Source organism: Notamacropus eugenii, chromosome 2 (assembly GCF_028372415.1).
Source record: "Notamacropus eugenii isolate mMacEug1 chromosome 2, mMacEug1.pri_v2, whole genome shotgun sequence".
NCBI classification, from domain to species: Eukaryota; Metazoa; Chordata; class Mammalia; order Diprotodontia; family Macropodidae; genus Notamacropus; species Notamacropus eugenii.
Window position 1 is genome coordinate 243,949,868 of NC_092873.1, and position 18,585 is coordinate 243,968,452.

The window sequence follows — 18,585 nt, forward strand, 5'->3', positions numbered from 1 at the left end:
GAAATAATTTACCAAGTTACACATATGATAAATAACTTAGGATAAATTAAAATCAAGGTATTAGCTATGTGACCCTGGGTAAGTCATTGAACTTCTCTGTTTCTAGCTTTCAAAATGAGGGACTAAAACTTAGTGGTCTCCAAATTCCCCTTTGATCCCATGAGTCTCTGACACAAATCTAATATTCTTTCCATTGCACCACAGACTCAACGAAGAAATGATAGCTAGATATAGATAGGAATTTTAGTCAAGAAACAAAGTAGAATGAGAGAAGCAGGGGAATTTAGTGTTAGAAGGCATCTGAGAAGCTGTCAAGTCCAACCACTCTTATTTGCTAATGTGGAAAGGGAGTCTCAAAGGAGCTCTCACTTCCCCAGGTTTATGCAAATAAAAATAGGATTTCTGGGCAAAATAACCTATGCTTCTCAACGACCAGGCCAGTGCTCTGTCTTCTATCACAACAGCCTCTGTATTCAACCTACTTTCTAAAGTGGGTATCTAGGTAGTGCAGTGGATAGAGTGTTATGCCTGGAGTCAGGAAGATACCTCTTCTTGAGTTCAAATCCAGCCTCAGACACTTACTAGCTGTGTGACTCTGATCAAGTCACTCAATTCTGTCTCAATTTCCTCATCTGAAAAATGAGGTAGAGAAGGAAATGGTGAAGGCACTGCAGGTATTTTTGCCAAGAAAACCCCAAATGAGGTCACGAAGATTCGGACATGCCTGAGAAATAATCAAGCTTGTTTTTTTTAATAAGAGTATTTTTTCCAGTTTACTTGTCAAGATAATTTTTAACATTCATTTTTGATAAAACTTTGAGTTCCAAATTTCCTCCCTCTCTCTCCCCTTCTCTTCCCTAAGATGGTAAGCAATTTGATGTAGATTATATTTGTACAATCAGGTAAAACATATCTCATGAATGTGAACAACATGAACAACTGTCTAAAAAATGGTAGCTCTGTAATCTTCAGACTTCAGGTAGTTCTCTAAACAGCAACACCGAAGTCCAGTTTTTTTTTTTTTCTGGCTGTTTGTATGGTCTTGATATATGATGAGCAGATCTTGTAACTATTTGGAATCCTCCATGAATACTATACTAAAAATAGAATAGAGGTCAACATCTTCCTTTTGTGCATTCAACATTATTTAAAATGTTTAGAATTAAAAAAAAAAAACCATGCCTTTCCCCTCATGTAACGGTTATCTCTCCCTCCCCATATTGAGTCTTCCTTGTACCATAGAAATAATTAAATAAAAATATATGATAAAGTTACTGAACTAGATGGTCTTTGGTGCTCATGGTCCTTCACCTCTCTGCTGCTGTTGTTTCAGTTGTTTTTCTGTCAAGTGTCCCCATTTAGGGTTTTCTTGACAAAGATACTGGAGTAGTTTGCCATTTCCTTCTCCAGCTCACTTTACAGATGAGGAAACTGAGGGAAACAGGGTTAAATGACTTGCTTAGGGTCACACAGTTAACAAGTGTCTGAAGATGGATTTGAACTCAGGGAGATGAGTCTTCCTGACTTTAGACCTGGTCCTCTATCCGCTATACCACATAGCAATTATACTTTTTTATCTTTCTTCTAGAACCTTCACTACCTTTTCCATTACTCAGAATTCAACTTTCAGTAATATTTTTCACCAATGCAGTTGTTATCATTGTGCACATTGGTATTTGGCTGTATTTATTAATTGTATATTATTTTATGCACATTTTTTAAGTACCTCAATTTCTCATGGTTTTTTTGCTGAAAGATAATCTTTCATTATATTCATATACCATTTTTCAGTCATTCCACAGCTGATGGGCACCTACTTTGTTTTGAGTTGTTTAGAAGTCTTGTCTATAAATTCTTTTCTCGTAGATGCATATTTCCAGTTACATTTATTTAACATGTTATCCCCACTTAATAATTCTGCACATGTGCACATTTATTATTCTTTAGTTCAATGTCACACTTTCCTATTTAAATTAAGCTTTTAAATCTGTCCTCTAGTCAAACCTCTTTTCCACACAGGAGTCGTGTCAGAAACTACAAGTGTCTCCTGATTGGCTTCTTTTCTTTTCTTTTCATTCACACTTTTTTTCTTCCCACCTTTTGGTTTCACTGCTCATTAGCCTTTCCATTATATGGGAAATAGAGGAAGAAGGAGAGAATGAAACTCCAGTCAACTACATTGCTTATTAGGAGTTCTATAATGAATTTAAAATTATTGGCTAAAAGAGGTCTCTTTTTAGGTTATTCCATGTCACATTAGTCTTGCTCCCCATTAACTCAGAAAATCAACACTTGGCTCTGTCTTTTGGTAGAGCCATCTTTTTTTTCAACTAAGCAGAAATTTCTAAACATTCTAATGAAAATATTAACCTCTGGCTGATGTTGTTATATTTAAGGGACTTCTGGCAGGGTACTTGGAGCCAAACATGAATAACATCTCTTTCTATTAGCCTTTTAGTTGATGAAGTAGTTAAATTTGACATTCATTTGTGATAATTTTAAAAGAAAATCAACACTTTCATTCAGTTATCTATGTGTGTGACTGACAGAAATAGCCTTTTTTGCTCATTATTGGTTTGATGACACCATACAATGTTCAACTTTTAAACTAGAAAGGCATAGTGATAATATTTTCCCACAAAAATGGAGGGAAAACTTATATGGATAGTATCCTGAAGAATTACATATTTCTGAAGGGAATTCACAGCTGCCAGTTCTGGATATTACCTGAGGGTTCATAGAGTTTTCCTTTGCTCTATAAGCATTTTCAGTTTTGAAGTTCTGAGGGTTGTTCCCCAGACATTCATCTCTTTACATAGTCACTTTAACACTTTGGTACTAGCTCCCAATTTGCAAGGATTCCCTTAACGAGCACTAAACAAAAAAGTCAATTTTGCACAAAATTTCATAGATTTCCTGCACCCTCCTTTCTTCCCCTTTCTCCTCTCTGCCATCAAGCCCTGGGTTTATGTTTGCTAGACTGGAGAAGAATCAGGAATTTATTCAGTGACTGATCTGTTTGGGATTGTGAAAGGTAGATAATCTATACATCTGGCAGAACATGAAAGATAGAAGCAGCAGTAACCTACCACCCTCTAGACACTGCATACTTACTGAGTGTTATGGAAAAGTGTAACATCTGATTTTTGGAGGTTGTCTCATCCTGACACTGGGTCCTTGTTTGCTGGGAGTCGTAAAGCAAGCCATCCTTGTACTATGAAGAGATAGGGATTGAATTTCTTTTTCTATCATAGCTTCCCTACCTTCAAGACAAGGTTCAGGTCTTTTTCTCTCCAGGTTCTATTTTATATGAGAAATGATCATTGATATATGGAAAAATGGCAGCCTACTCTCCACTTATGAGCCACAAAGCTCTGTAGTTAACCTTGTCTTTATTCAGTAAATAATAAATAATAAATAGATTGTTAGACTTTAAAGGAATTTTAGAAATAATGTAATATGCATTTTTTAAAATTTAAAAATAAAAGCTAGATTGATAGAAATCAAGTTATGTGCTTGGTAATTAGTGGCAGAACTAGGACTGGAACCTAGGGAACTGCTTCTTAGACCTGAGTTCTTTCTAGCACACCACATATTTTAATCAATGATTTCCACAAACAATTAGAAGAGTGCTTATTATATAGTCAGCTAGGGGTGCAGTGGATGGAACATTGGATTTGGAGTCAGGAAGACCTGAGTTCAAATCCGGATTCAGATTCTTCCTTGCTATGTGACACAGGACAAGTCACTAAACCTCTGTTTGCCTCAGTTTTTCAACTGTAAAATGGGGATAATAATAGCACCTACCTTTCAGGATTGTTATGAGACTCAAATGAGATAATATGTGTAAAAGCAGCAACAACGACAACAGCAAAGCAAAACTAGTGCTTAGCAAGGTATCTGGCACATAGTTGTTTGGGCCCTGATGGACTCAGGGTGAATGGAAATAGGAATTGTTTCTGTTTTGGCCAGAAATCTTGAGGGTCTTCCCCTCCCAATTTAATTTTTTTTTGTGGATTATGTTAAAGAGGCCATTCTTTGCCTCATTTTTTTTTACCTAACCTTAGTCACTGAATGGGTGTTGGCTCAGTCAAAATGAGACCTACCAAAGACCTTAGCTTTAAAAGATGAAGGTCTTCTGCTGCACTTGGTGCCATCTCTAATCCTGATGTGGCCAACGAACCCAGATGACTCCAGAGGAGAGAGGAAGGCCAATGACTTTTCTCAGCCCTCCCTACTTAAATCCAGTTCACTTGCACATCATGGCATCACCTCCATGATGTCATGGTCCTCTTTGAGGATGAAGGATGAATAATAACAACAATGAATGCTTATTTCCATAAAAGGCTGAAATGATGAGCTAAAACTATCAATAAGAGCTGAAACTATGGGGATCAAGGTGACGACTTTCACTTAAATCCAAAAGTGTTAACCATGGTTGTATGCTGTGAAGAATTTGGCTTCAGAAGAGTTAATATAAAAAATGCTTAGGAGATTTTGTTGACTTCAAGTTTAAGGTGAATCCTAGGGTAACTGATAAGAAAACTAATGCTGCATTCAGACAGGCATAGGGTCCTGAACAAGGGAGAGGCAAACGCTGTTCTATGCCCTGGTTGTACCTCATGTGGAGTGTTGCATTTACTTCTGGTTAAATGAATAATCTAGAACTTGTCCAGAGAAAGGAAACCAGAATGGTGAAGGGGCTCCAATTATGTCATTTGAGGAATGCTTTGAGTTACTTTTGATGTTTAATTAGGAGAAGGAAAGACTTAAAGAAGATATGATAGCTACTTCCTGATGTTTAAAGGGCTGTCATGTAGAAAAGAGATTAAACTATTATACAACTTCCATGACTGAGGCACTGTGTTAGATGCAAAGAGAGGGATGAAGATAAATGAGATATGATCCTTATCATTAAAGAACTTATAACACAACTAGGGCATACTAAAGTTTACACATTTAATCAATAAAGGAAAGACTGTGATAGGAATCATAAGAAAAACACAAAGTGTTCACAATAAAGAGAGACCACTTTTGTTCAGGAAGTCAGGAAGAATTTCATATGGGAGATGATGACATTTGAGCTGTGACTTGAAGTATAGGTAGAATTTGGTCAGATAGGGAAGAATATATGAAATGGGGATCTTATTTGGATCTTGTCTCATATGTAATATTTCAGAAAAATGTTCAATTCCATACTTTCTCACTTTCTGAAACACGGCAACCTCTATAGACTCCAAAATACTAAGCCCATATATTTAAATAGTCACAGTAACTTCCTACTGGTATGAATTATGCCAGCAAACAAACATTAAAAAAAAAGCTTAGAATTGGTAGTTTGGGGGATAGTACTGAGGTGAGGAAATGCAAGGCAGTGAGCAGCAGAGAATGAATAAGAATATGGAGTTGAAAACCAGCAGTTTCACTGGAATATTAAAAAAAAAAAACTCCAGAGAAATCATATTTGAGGTTGCCAACTTGAAAGCATAAGTCATGCATGATGAATTAAAAAGAAAATGCCAGATTTACCTACCCTAAGGGAGTCAGGATTTTGTGAATGTCATCTGAATGGCAAATGTAATCTAAAGCTATAAAGAAAATTTAGTTGGCAGCATTTGGGGGAACTGTTTTGGAGAACTGAGACTGAAAAGAAGTGCCAGATTTGAGAATGGGTATATTAGTGAAGGGTTGCTAGTGGGCTTGTGGCAGAGAACTCAAGGAAGGAAAATGGTAAAATTCCCAAAGGAGTAGAAGGCAAGGCACAATATTTATAACTGAGGAATTGATTCTTTTTACTTTTACTTTACTTTGTATAAAGACAAGGTATTTATAAAATCATATTGTAGGGCTATAAGATATTAGGAAAGAACCAATATTATCCTAAGAGATGATTATCAGTTCTCTAAATCTTGCTATACTTTAAAAAAAAGTGACAGTAAGGAAAAAGTATCATATTTCTACTTGATAAATCCAAAAGAGGCCTCAAATAATTATACTGGGCTTGTCTTGGTCCATTATCAATTAGTTAGAAGATTGAAGGAATTATTTTTTTTTAAGGAAAAGATCTAGGGTTACCATGGCAGAGGGAGCCCATGTTTAGGCCTAGGATTTGAAGTTGTCTCATGAGTAGATTGATTTTTAATTTATTTTTATATCTTAGTTTCTATACCCCTCAAATGAATCTAAAAATACTAACTCCTTCTGATCAGAGAGCACAGAGGAGAATTGGGTTTTAGAATACAAGATTGTAAACCATGAACTGAATGGTGTGTTCTTTAGATTAGGCAATGGATGAGGGGGACTCTGAGAGCATCGTTAAGTCTTTCTGGTGGTACTCAAAGCTCAAGAAGTTGATACTCCTTTTGTGACCATAAGAGATACTATACATTTGAATTTGATAAACCTGAATGAACTCAGATTGAAATATATATTCAGAAAGATAATGGTAGTAGTATATGTATCAACCAAGGTGTATAGCTTTATTTTGTCAATGCAGTTTTGACGCTTTTTGAATAAAACAATCTCCTACAATTAATAACCCTTCAAACTCTATACAAAATATAAGTATTTGATAAATTGTGAAAAGGAACATTGAGCACTGAAAACATTGTTCTTGAATTAATATTTAAATGGAGTTTCTTGGTAATGTTATATGTTTCACAAATAAATTGCCACCTAGAATTGAAGAGATTCTCTTGTAATTGAGGACAACCTATATTATTATGGTCTTAGGAACCTATGGAATAGAATTAGAAATCAAGAACATATATAAACATGGCAGCCACAGTAATATTAAAATTGTGAATTTATTGGATCAAATATAAAGTATAATAAAGCAACTTTGATAACTTGAATTGATAAACTACATATAAGAAAGTTACTTTTTTCTTTTCCCTTGTGCTGGAAAGCAAAATAAATTAATATGGAGATTGTTGACAGATGTGTGACTATGTGTTTATATTTATGTATAGTCACCTCCTCATACTTTTTATATAAAAATAATATTGTAGTATTTAGGTTTGAATAAAAACAAAGTTTGTCTGATTTACAGTATCTTCCATATACACACTCATTTTGAGAGTTAGTCCATGTGTGTATCAGCACAAAAAGGGTGACTTTTTAAATTAGCCATTTATCAGATCTTTTTCTGATTATAAAGATTCCCCATTGACTTTTGAAAGGGCAAAAATTACCTATTTTCTGAAAAAACAATCCTAATTTCATAAATTGAATTCTTTAAAGTATATTATAATATTTGTACATTATTGTAGGTCCCACACATTCAGAGCTGGAAGAGACCTTAGAAATTAGCTTATCTAATCCCTGCATTTTACAGGTGAGGAAAGTTGAGGCTCAGAAAAGTTAATGGTGTATTCAAGGTCACAGAAGAAGCAAGTACTAGGAGTTGATCCCATCTATTCTGAATCCAAATCTCCTGTGCTTTCTACTACACCATTATCATTCATAAGGATACAACAGAATTTTATTTCCTTAAGTAGCAAGTGCAATTCACAGACAGAGAAAGTAACTTTACCTTTACTACTGTTTGACTGTGATAATCTCATTTCACAATATCAACTTTGTATAATGTTTGAACAATGATGTTGCTAGCAATTAAATGTACAGGATAGCTGTGGCTAATTAGAATCACCAGACTAAAAGAAGTTTAGAGCTGGAGGCAGCTTTAGAGGTAATCCATGAAACTTTTTCACTTGATAGGTGGGAGTTAGGTTAAGCCTTCTTGATGTCCAAGTTTATGTGATGGCAACAGGACTTTTAATTTATGGCACCCTGGTTCCACACCAATTCAACTCCAAATTCCAAATGCTGCAGCTGTTTCCTGCTCTGCCTTGGCCCTCCCTAAGGCCCTTGTGTGGACTAGAATGAGACTGTGCATTAGTTTCTAATGATTCTGAATTAATTGTGAATCTCTGTGAAAAATCTAAAAGTCTATTAGAAGCCAGTTTGTTTCCTGTTTCCATGAGTTAATATATTCTGGTGCAGGGAATAAACTTTCCTAGCAGGTTCCTAATAAACAATTTCCCCTCAAGGTTAATATAACAGGCAAACACCTTTTGCTGCAGCAGACGGCATGAACTAATGAAAGATTAGCTTACATTATGATTCATTATTTCAAAATGTCAGGATAAGGTGGATTTGTCACAGGCTTTTTTCTTTTTCCTTCTCTTCATTCTTTAGTACAGAATGAAAATTTTGCTTTCCTAATGTCAGTGGATTCACTCAGTGCTTGTTTTCCAGGCCTCCTTCAGACAACCGGCGCCAGAATGCTAGAGAAAGATTGGCCAGTGCTGGTGACAAGGGAAACCTGGCCATGGAATCTGCCAAGGAGACTCGTTACTGTGCGGTGTGCAATGATTATGCTTCAGGCTACCACTATGGTGTCTGGTCCTGTGAAGGCTGTAAGGCCTTCTTCAAAAGAAGCATTCAAGGTAATAGTGTGTTGAAAACAATTAATCAACATGTTTATTGCTCAGAGAAAAATGTATGTGATTAAGAAGGAAGAAATAATATAGGCTGAGGTCATTTAACATATGCACTCAGAGGTGGTGGGGTCAACTTGGATTTTTTAAAAAACAGATTAGACTACAAGTTGGATCTCTGCTCTTCCAAGCACTTGATACACATTTATTGAATTGAACCAAATAAAAGTGAATACTGGGGAAAGACAAGGCTTATAACATCATGAATTGAGATCTGAGAACAACCTTCCATGTCACCTAATCTAATCCCCACATTTTACAAATCAGGAAATTAAGGTCCAGAACAGTAACATAAATTTCACAAGGACACACAGATGATAAATGGCAGAACTGAAAGTTGATCCTAGGTCTTCAGACTCCAAATTGAGTGCTCTTTTTGTTAGACTATGTTGCTTCTCAAGGAATATCAGAAAAAAGGGGCTAGCTGATATTAGGGTAGATATTGCTGAGTTCTTTAGCATCTGCCATGAATTTTGAAGTCTCTAAGGTGATCACTTCTTATTTCAAGTATGGAGGAAGAGAGAGAGAAGATGAAAGGATGCAAGGAGGGAGCGGGGACAGCCATTTCCTTCTCCAGTGGATTAAAAGAGAGGGAGAGGAAAGATACCTTGCCGATGTGCAAAGTTTGGGGATAATAGAGTAAGACACTTCATATCTTTATAAAATTTTTATTGATAACTTTTGTTTTTATAACATAGTCACGTCTAGATCTACCCTTCCACCCTTTCCTCGCAGCCCACTGAGCCTTCTCTTATAACCAAAAAAACTCTTAAGCATAGAATCCACTTAGCCCAATGGATGTATCTGATGGCATATATAGTATTTCTCCTCTGCAGCTGCATCATAATCTTAAATTTTATGATTTAGTCCAGTTTAGAAAACACAGTTCGATGGCTGGTAACTTGAGTAATGAGAGAGCTGTCATCAGCATTAAATATCTGATTGTGTTCCCCTAAAAAATTTGTCTTCTCTTCCTGCCCATTCTTTCCCCAAATACAATTCTCTTAAGCCAACTGACTTTTATCTCTAGCCCTTGGGGGTGAATATGCTGTTATGTAAATTGCTTTGGGAGGAGATAACAGTTTATTTCTCAAAAGCAAATGATTACATTGAAGAAGTATTTGAGAGATCCTAAGAAGTTCTTGGCTAACTACCTCCATCTGTTTGAAATGATGACATTCTCCAAGTCCTCCTTTTCTAGATTTCTGAGCACCACCGGTGTTGCCTGGCAGTCAACATTCCCCTATGATACTATTTAATTGTTCCCTATGTGCTTTTCTGTTTGAGATCTTAGGTGTAATAAAGCTCACTGAGAGCCAACACCTATTAAATTATTAGGAGATGCTTATGAAACTGGTCTTCAGGTTGGATGTTAATGCTTTATGCTTGTCATCACATGGCATAACTTGGAATCTGGGAGACAGTACTACTCATGTTCCTTTTTCTCTTGCATTGTCAATGGTATGATTTTGCACAACTGTTACTAGTTTTCAGAGAGTTATCAGAGAGGTCAATCTAGTCCAGTTTAAAAGCATTTTCTATAGTACTTTATGCTTTCAACATCCTTCAGAACATGCTATTATTATGTGACTTATAATTGGCTTTTTTGCAATGGTATTTCTGTAAAATTGATGACATTCTAAAAAAAATTCTGATCTCTACTTTTAAAATGTTTTCAGGCAGAGGAACTGGTCCCCATCAGTTAATGATGACAGATTTTGTTTCAGAAAAATAATATTAGCATATTGGGGGTTTAGTGTGTACCTGCCTATATTTGTTATTTTTATTTTTTTGGTAATGCCTCTGTCTTTTTTTTCTTTGTGATTTCATTTTATGTTCAGTCTGATCAAATCTTAAGTATCAGTGTTTCAATAAAGCAGATTGTATAATACAGTGGAATGAACTGTGACCTGGAAGTTGAGAGGCCTGGTTCTTTCTCTTCCTATTAAGTAGGTCTAAAATCTCCAGTAAGTTGTCTATTCTTCTGGGCTCTTTTTTAAATTTTTGCCTAAATTTAGGGCGTTGATCTAGATGAATTCTAAAAACCTTCTCAGTTGCAAAATTATAAGATTCAAAGTAATTAGAATGCCTACTTGTATGTTATGCTGGTTTTTTGAAAGATTTAAAAGAAGACTGTATCTGTGCTACAGAGAACTTTATCTAAGTGGGGTGACAAAAAATATCCCTATGGTATAATCATATAATAAGAGAATGCAAAATTAAGTACTCAGTTGTGTATTAAAACTCACAAGTATACCAGGAGAGCTAAAAAGGAAAAGGTGGAAAATTAAATATTTCAACAAAAATCAGAATACTTTGCATGTTAGACATTTTTTTGAGAAAAAATAAAATCTTCATTTATTACTATCCCTTTCTTAGTTTAGTAGGTAGTGTTTAGTTTCCATACAATATGCAGTCTCATTGAATCTGATGCTTTCTTTAATAAGCATTAAGCCTACAGAAGACAGAAAAACAAAATACATTCCATGCTGAAAGAGTGGAGGAAAAATGATCCTGCCTGGTCTCTATGCTTTATATCTCTGGATTCATTTATTAGTATGACTTACGGTTCAATTCTGGATGCTCCCTAATATAAAACAATGTCTTGTGGAGGACTCCCTTACTTTGTGATAAAATTACTTTATGCTAAAAATTAGACCCTCTTCTTGAAAACTGGATATTTTGAGTAGGATTTTGCTGGATAACTGCATATAAATACAATGTTTATAGAGCCATTGCTGTCTCAGATAACTTTTTATAAAGCTAATGAGTTTATTTTCAGATTATAGAATTTAACCTTGTGAACCACTGACCCAAGTGTCACAAAATACAGTATTTTACAAAGTCAAGTAGAAAAGAGGTTTTCCCCATCCTTTCTCTTTAAAAATAACCATTTCTATTCACATTCTTCTCTTCTTCCCCCTTTAATCTTTCTCTTTTATTTCTCTCTCTCTCTTTTTAATCTCAGTTAACACACTTCAATGTTCCATTAAACTCTCTATCCACAAGCAGGTACTTTATTCAGCCTCTCCCACCGCTTTGCAAATTTTGTTCCTGAGAATTTTTTTTTTAATCAAGAGCCAAATCTATCACAAAAATGTAGAAGCAGGCCATAAAATATGTCTGAGAAGTTGTAATAATTTTTGTGGTCTTATCACATAAATCAGTTTTCATTTTAATCTAATAAATATTTTTAAAGTGTTATGAGTAAAATACTGTGAAACTACTGGGCATACAAAGATGAAGTAAAGAGTACATCCCTTGCCCTCAAGGAACTTAAAATATAATAAGGCAATGACATATAAAGACAGCTGTAGTAGAAGATAGACAAATGAACAGAAGTCAAACAGATTAGAGCAGGAGTGGGGAACCTGTGGCCTTGAGGCCATATGTGGCCCTCTAGGTCCTCAAGTGTGGCCCTTTGACTGAATCCAAACTTCACAGAGCAAATCTCCTTAATAAAAGATTTGTTTTGTAAAACTTGGACCCAGGCAAAAGACCACACCCAAGTACCTAGAAGTCCAATCTCTTTCTCCAGATAAGGGAACTGTGAGATCCTAGGAGGTGATGTAATTTGTCTAAAGTCACACAGCTAGTAAATGTATTTGAACCCAGGCCTTCTACTCCAAATCCATTGCTCTGTCTGTTGTCCCACACTTTCTCTCCATTTTAAGTTTGACTCTTTTTAGGCATTATTTGGATTTGGATATTAAAATAGCTCCTTAATGTGTGTGCACTGTTTTCCTGGAACTTATCTAAGGGATCATAGAGAATGACCTGTATTATTTTTATTATTACCATTATTATGTTTTATACCTGCAAAGTTTGCAAAAAACTTTCACCACAATGAATTGATCATAATCCTGGAAGGGCCAAAAAGAATTATAGAATGAAGGAATTTTAAAGATCACTTATTTCAAAAACCTTATTTTGTAGATTTGTTGAATAAAATAAAGTAATATCTGTAATGTACTTTACAAACTTTAAAACACTATATAAATTCTAATTATTATTTTTAAATGAATTTGCTAGCATATTTAGATAGAAGATGAAGATATGGAATCATTTTTGAATTGAATACTGTCTGCTTCAGGACTATGTGCAAAACTGATGTTTTTTTCTATCGTAAATATATTTTGGGGTTTTACGTGGCTATTTAGATATTTGTGAATCTGAAAGGGGACACTAGGCTGAGTCATAAGGATTTTGCTTCTCATGTTGTCATTATAAACTTTATAGTTTGCAACAGCTTTATGGGAAAAAGAAAAGCCTTTGCCTCTTTGTCAGTTACACTGCCTCCCTCCCCTTCAAGAAGGCAACTGGGAAAATGAAAAATCTGAGATGCAGGTAGAGAGCAGTGAAGACGCTAGGGCTATTTTAGTTTTCCCCATTGCTCGGAATCTCTGTCTCTTTATTGTAGTGTAGTGAATCCTTTACCTGAAGAAGCAGCATACCTGATGGGAAAGCACCCAGATTTGAATCTACTTTTGTTTCTTAGAAGTGAATGTTGAACTTGCTGTGCAAACCTGATTACTCTAGAACTTGTGGAATGGCCTCCAATTGAGCATATCTTGTTTTTTGTTTTTTGTTTTTAACAACTAAGGATTTGTGTATACAGCGGTGGCTTCCAGACATTAGAAGCTACTCATATCAGGGACCCAGGACTTTGTAAAGATGTATGTTTGCAGGCAGACTTCAGAATGGTTTAAAGATCAGACTTAGATATATTGGCCAGCTTGCTTATCTCCCTATAATAATTTAAATAGTAATGGAATCTGGCATAGGTGGCTAGGCAGTGTTCTTGGTTAACAAAGTTATTTGACTTATTCATATTTAAAACAAAAATGCCTCTCCCCAGTCCAAAGTGTATACATTATATTATCTATTTCCGTATAACTAGAAAAACCAATAGATACGATAGACATACATATAGAAAATGCTTTTTATTCTTGGTCTCAGGATTCTTCATATCTAGCCTGGTTCCTCTTCATCTCCACCTGTTATACCTTTTGCTGCTGCATGTAGAATATGCAAAGCCTAGGACACACATTTTTTTTTTTTTAAATGAGGATTGGTAGATAGTATCGAGCACAAGCATTTGTCTAGCTTTCTCTCTGAAGCAATCAGAGTTTAATTAAATTAAGAGAACGTTAAAACTGGTAGAGCTTTGGAAAGAAAGTAGGAAGTATTTATGAGTGGTGATTTTCCAATCATTCAGTCATGTCTGACTCTTCATGATCTCATGGTCCAATACATGGGGTTTGCCTGGCAAAGATACTGAAGTAGTTTGCCATTTCCTTCTCCAATGGATTGCTGTTTGTCAGAATTCTTCACTATGACTTGTCTATTTTGGATAACCATGGCAAAGCTCATGGTTTCATTGAGTTATGCAAGCCCCTCTTGACAAGGCCCAGGAGACATGGTGGTACATGCTTGCAATCCTTTTTGCCAGAGAAGGTTGAGACTATGGATCGCGTGAGTTCTCGAATTCTTAGCTGTAGCATGCTAAAGGTGATTGGGTGTCCACATTACTAGCACTAATGCAATACTAAAGTCCCTGGGAATGGAGGGCCACTAGACTGCCTAAGGAGGGGTGAGCTGGTCCAGGTTGGAAAACAGAACAACTCAAAGCTTCCTGTGGCAATCCCTATTAGGATCAGGCCTGTGAGTAGCTATTGCACTTCCAGTCTAGGTGAGAAAGAGACCAAGACAGTCTCAAAAAAAAGTGGCAAGTTGCCTGAAATAGTTTATGTTGGCAACAACTATTTGCCTAAGGGAAGTCATGTTAGTGCTAGAAGAGTTCTTAGATATCATGGCAATCAATCTCCTCATTTTATGAATGAGGAAACTGAGGCATAGAGACTTGCCCAGTTAGGAAATAGCAGACCTGAGATTTGAATCAAAGCCTTTTTTACTTTTATATCTGCTAATCCTTCTATACCATGCTAAGGAGAGTAGCCTTATATAGTATGTGTTTCTTTATATACTTATCTGCCCAAGGCTATCATTTGTATTTCAATGAATAACATCTGATTAGTATATTTCTTATTTTGAGTATTCCCTCCCCAAATGTTTACTTCACTAGAAACAAAAGTTATGGAGCAAAATCTGTGCTGACCCAATCCAGTATTTTTTGTGTTAGGAAGAAGGTAGTGATTTGGTTGGCTAGTGCTAAAAAGAGAAAAAAAAGTACATGAATTTCAATAGTATATATTTGTATGGAGCTGTATACACATAGAATCTCTGGATTTTCCAAATGAACAGATAAATTAATTAGCAAGATGTTCGTTGAGATATGTGGAGAATTTATTAACATCTGAAAAAATGTTATTGGTCATACCACTTCTTGAAACCAGTACCAATACATACCTATGCTTTTGATGTTGTCAGAGTCCTTTGGAGATAACCAGTGATTCTGAACACTATGGACTTACTTTAAGGCACTTGGATGGTCAAATTTATTCCTAGGGAAATATGAGAGTAGGGAAAATCACACGGTGATTTTCCCTAATAGTTTTAAACAGAAGAGGGAAGATGTAAAGAAGAAAAGTAGTCGCAATTGGAAACAAACAGCCCTAGGAACTTGTTTGTGCAAAGACTTTGCCTTGCTCATGATGAAAGACTTTAATGGACTAATTGTATATAATGTATTTGACCCAGTCAAATGCCACTCTTCTGTTTAGTAAAGAGAATGAACTGAGGCAAACTATAATCAGTGATGCATTAAATTTGCATAGTTTCTTTTTTCTGATGAACTCAAACCATATAGCCATATTTTACCTTTCATTGGAGGATTGTGAATGCTAGCTGTTAACCAATTAAATATCTTTTTCGCGTGTAATATGCATATGGCACTATGTAACATAAAATAAGTATGGAAGAAATTTAGTCGCATTGAGGCAGATAATATACATGTTGGTAACCTGATTGGGGACCTCGAGGGATGGTGTGTTAGAATTAAACTAGATGCCCAGGTTGGAGCAGGTATCTGGTTAGGGGTTCGTTGAAGATAGAGGCATGATAAGGCTTAGGACTGTGGATGATTTCAGGAGTAGTTGAAGTGAGGAGGGTAGGACTGAAGAAAGGCAGAGGTAGTCAAGTACCCTGGATAGCTCCTGAGAAGATTATGAAAACTGTAACTCTGACAGAGGTTTATGCCTTCATATATCTATTGTAACCATACATGTAGAACTATGTACTAATTGTTGGGTGAAATACAGATTAACTAAAACATGTTCTCTACTCTCATGTCCAGTCGAGGAATTAGACAACATGATCAGTGCGTTAAAATCCTTACAAACAAAGTGTTCTGTGACATCCTAGAAGAGTGGGATTTTTATTGATGGGGAAGCTCAGTAGAGGTTTCATGGAAAGCATTTAAGATAGGCCCTAAAGGATAGGTTGAATTTCAACAGATGAATATGGCAGAGATGAGGGTGAGGGAAAGGAACTAAGGGAAGGAGGAATTTTTGTCAAGTGGAACATTATGAGTAAAGGCATGAAGACAGGAAAAGGCAGGATATGTGTGAAGTGTATTTCATGTTTGATAAAAAGAGTGCGAGTTAAGTCCGGATAGGTAAGATGATTCCAGAAGGTCTTAAATGGGAGGCTAAGGAGTTTGAACATTTTTCAGTGCATAATAAGGAGCAATGAAAGAGTTGTGAGGAGAGCAGTCACTATATGATAACAGACTCTTATATGGAAGACAAATTAGTTGTTCATTTCAATAGTTAAGGTAGACAGTAATAAGGATTAGGAGAGGGACAGTAGAAAATGAGAGAGGACAGGACAGATATGAATGTTAATGCCAAATTAGAATTAACAAGATTTGGTTAATGATTGGATATGTGAGATGGATGAGAGAAAAATGAAAGGTAATATCTTAGTTTAAAGGATGAGAACATGAATGAATAGTGGTATAGCTAAGAGGAAAAGCAAAATACAAAGTAGAAACAGACTTTTTTCTTTGGAAGGAAGGAGATAATGAATTTTGTTTTAGACATGCTAAGTTTGAGATGATGGAAGGATATCTAGATGGAGATGTTTTGTAGGCAGTTTGAGAAATGAACCTCAAGTTCAGAAGGAGTAGACTAGTTAGGATTGTATAGTTATGAATAGAAATACAATTTTGGAACCATCTATATGGACATAGGTAAATGTCAATTTGTAGAGAAGTTTTTGCAAAGTGTCCCAGAAATATGTTCTTGGTCATGTACTACTTAAAGTTTTAATAAATGACTTGGACAAGGTATAAGTGGTATGCTTGCTAAATTCATAGATGGCACAAATATGGAAGGAATGACAATCTGAACACAAAAATCTCAAACCAATAAGATGAAATTTAATAGGGATAAATGTCAAGTTTTATACTTGGGTATATATAAGTATATATTATAGTATATATAAATATATATAGTATTTATATATAAGTATATATACTTATAAGTACATGACTGGTTGACAGTTTGACTGAGCAGCACTGATGTCTTAGCACAATACCTCATACATAGTAGGCATTTAATAAATATTTACTGGATTAGACTGAAAAAAAGATTTGTGGACTATATCTCAAAAGCAACCAATAATATTTTATGGTATTAAAACAGGTGAATCCACCAGAGTAGAGGGAAAAGAGCATTGACCTTGGATTCAGAGGCCCTGGGGACAAATCCAACCTCTGCTGTTTACTACATAGCACCTTTGGTGCCTAGCCTAGCCTCCATAGACTTTGGTTTCCTCATCTGTAAAATAATAGTATTGTACTGAATGACCTCTGAGTTCTCTTCAGTGCAAAATTTATGATCCTTCACAAATTTACAACTGCACCATCAGAGCCATAGAGAGTGATAGTTCTGCCTACTGGTCCTGATCAGACCACGTGTGAAGTATTGCATTTAATTTTGCATGCCATGTTTTAGGAAGTTGGAGACATTTAAAGGAAGGCAACCATGATGGTGAAGAGCCTCAGGGCTACACTACACAATAATCCATTGAAGAAATTGAAATTGTTTGGCTTAGAGAAGAGAAGACTTAAGGGAGCATAGCAAGTGTCAATAAATGATCATCTAGAGGAGTGATTAGGTTAGTTTGGCTTAACTACTGAGGATGGTACTAGGAGTAATGAGTAGAAATTTCAAAGAAGCAAACCAGCTTTATACAAGGAAAAATTCTCAATGGAGCTATGCAAAAGTAGAATGTGTTGTCTTGGGAGGTGGTACGTTTTCGTCATTGGGGGTTTTCAAGCAAAGTTGTATGACTGCTCCTTGGGGATGATAGAGACCCGAGGTCTAGATGGGAGGGGTCTCTAAGGCCGTTTCCAGTCAATAGCAAACAAGCATTTATTAAGCTCTATGCTAAGTACTGTGAATACAAACACAAGCAAACTGATCCTTGGCCTCAAAAAGCTTATATTCTAATGGGCAAGATAACACATAAAAGGAGCTGAAAAGATGGGGATGGGGGAGAGTAGCAGAAGGTACTTGAAGGCATGGTAGAGAAAGTCCTGTAGGGATGAGTCAGTAGAGCAGCCTGGAAATGAATGAAGATGTGTTTGATTTGGGCCTTCTTAGACTGGAAGTTCTGGGAGGCAATAGCCAAGCAGCAGGTAAGGCCTCTGGGGCAGAGTTCTTATAATGTACGAAGTGGTTCAAAGGTGGATTGAGTTTTGAGGGAGAGATTTCCTATGGCAGTCAGACAAAGTCCTGTGGAGATTTTTCCATTTCTGAAATTCTGTGATTCAGAAGAATAATGGATCACCCAAGGGTATTTCTGATAATGAATGAAGTCAAAGAAAATTAAGAACCAAGAGAGTCATGTCTTGGAAGCCAATGGAGGAAAGTGTATTTAGAAGAGCCAAGTGGTCAACAGTGTCAGTAGTTCCAGGTAGTTTAAGAAGGATGAAGACTGGAAAGGCTGTTAGATATTTTAGCAAGAAGGTCTTTGGTAACCTTTGAAAGAGCAATTTTTGTAAAGTGATGGGGGCAGTATCCAGATGGCAGGTGGCTAAGGAGTAAGTGAATCATGAGAAGTTGAGGCTTCTGAGGTCATAGAGAGTCCTTTTTATTCTCAGAGCACCACACCTACT

General features: G+C 36.0%; 1 protein-coding gene across 5 annotated transcripts in view; it reads left to right on the forward strand.

Moving 5' to 3' along the window:
* The window catches only part of ESR1 (estrogen receptor 1), a 456,202-nt gene that overhangs the window by 165,251 nt on the left and 272,366 nt on the right, over positions 1–18,585 (forward strand). For 3 of the 5 annotated variants that reach the window (XM_072643717.1, XM_072643718.1, XM_072643716.1), the window contains one exon: positions 8,260–8,456. In XM_072643717.1, coding sequence (XP_072499818.1) covers positions 8,260–8,456 — 197 coding nt within the window. The remainder of the gene's footprint in view (positions 1–8,259; positions 8,457–18,585) is intronic. The other 2 variants (XM_072643720.1, XM_072643719.1) reach the window with 1 other exon arrangement.